This window comes from Crassostrea angulata, chromosome 6, assembly GCF_025612915.1.
Source record: "Crassostrea angulata isolate pt1a10 chromosome 6, ASM2561291v2, whole genome shotgun sequence".
In the NCBI taxonomy this organism is placed as follows: domain Eukaryota; kingdom Metazoa; phylum Mollusca; class Bivalvia; order Ostreida; family Ostreidae; genus Magallana; species Magallana angulata.
The window spans coordinates 30,697,699-30,704,150 of record NC_069116.1 but is presented as its reverse complement, the minus strand read 5'-3'; the positions used below and the strand labels follow the sequence as shown (position 1 = coordinate 30,704,150).

The 6,452-nt window shown below is 30.6% G+C and overlaps 1 protein-coding gene across 2 annotated transcripts in view; it reads right to left on the bottom strand.

The window, feature by feature from the left end:
* Positions 1–4,517: 4,517 nt before the first annotated feature.
* The window catches only part of LOC128187348 (uncharacterized), a 41,070-nt gene continuing 39,135 nt past the window's right edge, over positions 4,518–6,452 (bottom strand). For both annotated transcript variants that reach the window (XM_052857759.1, XM_052857760.1), the window contains exon 7: positions 4,518–5,119. In XM_052857759.1, coding sequence (XP_052713719.1) covers positions 4,993–5,119 — 127 coding nt within the window. In that variant the 3' untranslated portion in view covers positions 4,518–4,992. The remainder of the gene's footprint in view (positions 5,120–6,452) is intronic.

Genomic DNA, 6,452 nt, shown 5'->3' with positions numbered 1-6,452 from the left:
TGATTTTTACGAATCAAAGTGTAAAATTTGCAGATTTAAGTGTAAATTTTACAGATTAAAGTGTAAATTTTATAGATTAAAGTGTGAATTTTACACTTTAAAGTGTAAATTTTACACTTTAAAGTGTGAATTTTACAGATTAAAGTGTAAAATTTACAGAATAAAGTGTAAAATTTACAGATTAAAGTGTGAATTTTACACTTCAAAGTGTGATTTTTACAGATTAAAGTGTAAAATTTGCAGATTAAAGTGTAAATTTTACAGATTTTAGTGTTAATTTTCACTTTAAAGTATGAATGTTACAGAATAAAGTGTGAATTTTACCGATTAATGTTTAAAGATTACAGATTAAAGTGTAAAATTTACAGACTTAGGTGTAAATTTTACAGATTTAAGTGTGAATTTTACACTTTTAACTCTGAATTTTACATTTTTAAGTGTGAATTTTACAGATTAAAGTGTAAAATTTACAGAATAAAGTGTAAAATTTACAGATTAAAGTGTAAATTTTACAGATTAGATTGTGATTTTACCCTTTAAAGTGTGAATTTTACAGATTAAAGCGTGAATTTTACAGATTAAAGTGTTAAATTTACAGATTAAAGTGTAAAATTTTCAGATTAAAGTGTAAAATTTACACTTTAAAGTGTAGAAAATAAAAATATGTGAAGTGTATATGTGGCACTAATACGCTTCCGTAGATGTTAACTGACAGATTGTTAACATTGTCCAGCGAACCAAGGAGATACCATCAAGGGGAGACAGCTTTCATTTTAACAATGCTTGCGATGCTACATTACTAAAGTCTTTTTCTTTACTGTAGTACCAATTACAAAAGGTGGATTGCACTCATTTATACTGGAAAAAAAAACCATGAAAAATCCATCTTTAAACCCATATTGTGTGTTTGTGTGTGTACGAATATGCGGGGGGGGGGGGGGGGGCGCATTTATCTTTTTTTACTATTTTGATTTAAATTTCTTGTTTCTATATCTTTTTAAAATAGTTTAAATCTATTTTAAATTGATTATATCAATTCTTACTTCCTGTTCTTCTATTTATATTTTGATACTTTTATTTTTCATTTTACTAGACTAAGTAATAATACAAAAGGGAGAGGGCTAAATAAGTTTTAGAACTTGTGCCCAATCCCATTGTAATCATATTAAAATGAAATAAGTTCAAACCAAACCAATACAACAATTTCTTATATTAAATGTTGTAATGAAGTTTTGCTGCCTTTAAAATTTCATTTCGTATTTTATAATTATTACAATTTTCTCATGAATCGTACGTGTATGAAACAACTGTTATCTAAAGTAGCTTATACTTTAGATAATAGTTGTTTGATTATTAAATTAATATATTACTTACGAAGAGCTGGGTCAAGTTCATGTATATTATATTTTTAAAGTTGGCTAATTTTTTTCAATCAATTTACGAAACATTCATGAGTTTAAGAAACCGTTTAAAACAAAGCCACCAAAAAACCTAAAATCAAAATACAGTACAAATTTTCATATTCCGTGAATTTTGGTGTCCCACCGGTACACCGTGAATGGTGTCGAAAAAAAGGTAAATTTTGCGTACCGTTGGTACACATCACATGTATTTTATTCTAACATTAAATCGTAGGTATGCTGTAAATTACATGTATATATAATAAGGAACCGTTCTTTGAATAGTATGAAGTGATCGGATACAGTCGGACATAATCAAAATTACAGCATTTGATCACCCCAACCGTATTAAAATACTTCTTTTAAGATATTAAAAGAATGATTTCTTCTTCCTTGAATAAGACCTAAGTCTCTCTCTCTCTCTCTCTCTCTCTCTCTCTCTCTCGTTTTCATGAAGACATATCAATAATGTTAGCACACATTGTCTGCAGTGTGTCAGAGCTCAAGAACGTTCAATTAAAAGCAATTCTAATGAACACATGGTATTCAAAATAGTTTTTTTAAAAAAATAAATTGATGACTAAAATACTGTTGAATTTATTTTCATTTTCAAATGGGTGAAACCTGAGTTGCTAAGATGATATTTAAACTAGAATAGTAGTCTCTTTTTCTATGAAATAGATGTTTGTGTTAAATTTTGTTCCCATGCTTATTGTCTATATCTTATAACCTAAACAGTTATTTTAGCTTAAACAAATAAAATAAATCATTATAGATTGCTGTTATTACCTGGCCAATCCTTTTAACATCACTAATGGGATATTAAGACCTCCCCCCCCCCCCCTTAAAAAAAAATAAATAAAATTTTGTCCATTATCGTAAGACAAAGCATCTTCCCAAGTCAAGAGTTTCTGATCCGCACCGCCACTCACAAACCCTTGACCAAATAGGCAGAGTTTAATGGTGTTAGAAACCATGTACGCTGGTTCGTGTCATAAAAGTTTGTATGCTCCAATAGGAAACGTTGTTTTAAGAATGATGTTAATTGTGCATTTATCAATGTTAAACCGTTGTTAAATGATTTTAAGTCGGACTAGTTAATGATTGATTTACTGCTATCAGTTTTTAGTCCAAATAAACTAATCCGATCACTAAAACAAGAGGTCCAATGGGCCACATCGCTCACCTGAGCAACACCGGCCTTATGACGTTCAAAGGATATTGTATCATATGGACCCTCGGTAGATTAACCGAAAATGAATATCCGAATTTTACACTTATTTTTGCATATACTTTATCTTTGACCTTTATGGAATACAATTTTTACCGAAAATAAGATTATATGCAATATAAATAACTAAAAAACATTGAAAAATTTCATTGGCCTTCTCCATTATAAAGGATTGTCGTTTACCAGGCATGAATTCATTTCGTATGACATTTCATATCCTTACTCACTTGACTGATGAAAAAGCTTAACTGAAAAATGTTGTTACATATGTTAAAGAGCTATAACTCAAATCTATGTATTGGCAGGAATGTCGCTCTATTGTACCAAGCCCATCCATTATTTTCATCTTTATTAAAAACAACAAATGTCTACAAAGATGATTTTCCGTTGCAATAATTTTATAAGAACGATGCTTATGCTTTCATCCTCATTATAATAATGTGTCAGGACTATGGAAACAGTTTAAAAGACGTCGTATTTATTTGTGCTCTAAAAACTATCAGAAATTTGTGTAGATTTTATGCAATTCATCGTTTAAGAAGGGATACCAGAAAGTAGTTACAGCATATCATCCTTTTAGGAAGACATTTCTATTGATCAACCAAAATTTCAGCGTCAATCATAGAATTATAAGCAAGATACAAAGCTTGGTTTGAGTCATGTTTTTCTTCAAATGAGTTTATTACATTCAACTTAAGATTTTTAAACTTGGTATTTTCTATTCAGCATAGCTGAATTTAAAATATAAACGAACTCAGCAGGCCTCTCACACCCATTTCTTGTACTGGGACCAGGGCTAATGGACTGGGAAAAATGCGACGTTTTGATAAAAATTGGGAATTTTTTTCCTACTTTAAACGTACAGTCCCCTGAACAAAAAACTAGGGTACCAGTACACTGATAGGATTTTTTAATATTAATTTTTTTTAATTATTTTTAAAACTGGGAACATGTGAGTGTAACAATGAGAAGGAAAAAAATTAATTCAAAGAGTGTAATACATGTTTCCTAAAGGAGATGTAAAATTTCCCAAAAGGTTTTTGTGTAATTACTATATATGTCAAATGGCAAAGAAAAAATGAAACAGTTTATCAGAATTTCCAAAAAGTTATCTTATTTGTATAAATGTAAAATTTAATTTATTTTTGTATTTACACAATTTACAAATAAAACCTTTTTTTAATTGTGTAAGCTGAATGCCAATATTTATAAAATCAGTCTATGTACTTCTGTGTATTTGGGGTATTAGTTCAACCTTCTGACCCACTTACTACCGTTTTGTAGAGGATCTGTTTAGACAAACGTTTTCATAATAAATTTAACATTTATTGCAGAATTATAAACTATTAACAGCTTATCAACTGACTGTAATATCAGGATTAAAAGTATTAAACGTCGTTTTTCAATTACACTGTCTATGTCTGAGGAAATTCTGGCTAAGTTACCGATCACAAGAAACAGTTTACAATGCGGTTGTGTTGCACATCTTCACAGTTTTTTTATGACTGCTGAATATACATGATATATATTTAGAATAAGTATGGTTTTCTTTTAGTTACATTTATTCTAATCAATCTCAAATTGGGAAAAACACACTCAATTTCGGGGGAAAAAATGCTTTTTTCACGTTGGGAATTGGGCCAAATATCGGCCCAAATTAAAGAGAATCGAGAGGCCTGCAGTTGAACTAAAGTATAGCCTCAGCTTTGTGTACAAACATACAGTAGCATTGTCCGCAAAACTCTGTATCTTGCTTATAACTCGAAGTTTGACTCTCAGATTAGTGAATAGAAATTTATAAACAATTAAAAAAAGAGAAAAATGCACTAATGAAAGAAAAAACTATTTATTTCTCATCATATATATACTTATGTATTTCTAGCAGCGAGAATAATCTCCGTTTAGATCAAAATTGCTGAGCATCTTAATTAAACATGTTGCATTAATCAATTATTATGTTGAGATCGTACCGAATAACATGTACCAACATAATGATAGTATTTTATATGTTGTTAGTGCATCAGATTCCGCGCATGTACATGTAAACAATCAGCTGTCTGATTTACCGGTATATACATAATAATTTCAAATTCTAAAATAAAGATTAGAACCCTAATATTATATAAGTACAATATATTTTGAATAAAAAAGATATAAACGGTTCCATGTACAATTCATGTTATAGATATTTTAATGTAGTAACTTCATTTACCATTCATATGAATAAACCTTCTTTTAAGCATGAAAATTCATACGAAAATAAAGTAAGAATGTAGCTTTCATATATGCATACTACAATATTTAATCAAACAAACATCAAAACAATGATTCTACTGAATCCACTCTGAAACTTGTATACAGCTAAAATCCAATCTGTTGTAAATACTCCTGGTATTCCTCTGGATCATCAGCCGACTCCTCAGTGACTCCGTTGGCCCCCGACGACTCCAACACTTGGTCTAGGTAGGATGGGTCAGGGTATCCAAATCTACAACCATGCAGGGTTGTGGGTCAATTACTTTGAAATGAAATTAAATACTTTCAAATCCATTAATACTTACAAATGTAATTAATTGGGAGCAATTCATATACCTTTTCCCCTTGTCTTCAACCACATGAGATGATTTATATACATATTTAGCTATGTTTTGATTAAATGTTCCAATTTTGCATATTATGAAAGGATGAATTAGTTTGGCATACAAATTAAACCTGTTTTGACCCAAAGTTTTATCTTCTTTCAATCATTAAAGGCTGCAAATAAATATATCAAGAAAGATATACTTTAAAGTATTTATGTTCTCCCCTACATAAGTATCCTTATCTTGATCAAACCCAAACCAGGCATAATTTAAAACTTTTTGGGGAGGCAACCTTGGTCATCAGTACCTGTACCATGCACTCTATTGCTTCAAAACAGGATACATAGAGCAAGCTTTGATGAATTCACGCTTGCAGTGAAACAAGGTTCATTCCTTTAATCATGTAAATGTATTTTATCACATGTTAATCTCAATATACGTTGATTATCACTCATGGGATTAATTTTTGATATTCCAGTGTGTGTTTACGCCACATGACGTCATAATTAAACATTACGTAGCTTTAGGCGATAATTGACGTAGAATGAAAAAGTCACAAAATAATTCAGTTGAAAAGCGTACATTTATAAATGTGAAGCATTTCATGCTGTTTCAGTTTTTTGTTTTTTGGTTTTTTTTTTGGGGGGGGGGGTGTAAATTGATAAAAAATTTACCAGAAAATGAAATGTTTGTTTGTTAATCTTCGAGGAACTTTTTTCATGTGTAAAGTTGTTGACGTCTTATAGTGAATGTGTTGTGCGGCTCACAATTTTAACGTTTAAAGAAAGATCACGGTTTAAGAAAAGACTGAGATTTAACTTGCGGTAGAACATGTGATAAAAAGAATCTCTCATGATTTGTGATGGTATATGATTTTTATCCAACTCATTTTGTGTTTTCTATCCCCTCACCAAGGCTCGGGGGTAGAAAACACACAACTCGTTGGATGAATATCATATACCATCGCACATCATGAGAGATCCTATAATTAAACATATAAGATGTAATGAATAACGTTAAAACCGCATCAACATTGCAAGTCCCTGGCGGTTCCTTATAACCCTATTTTTTCTACTCCGACGCCTGCTTCATGAAGACGCCGAGTAAACGAGAAGATTTTTTTTTAACCCTATTGAACAGAAAACTTTAAGTCACTGCGACATTAAAAACGACGTCATAAGTTTTTTGACGTTTTAATGCGGGATTTTCTCAAAGTTCAAGGAATGTAACAAGCGTTCT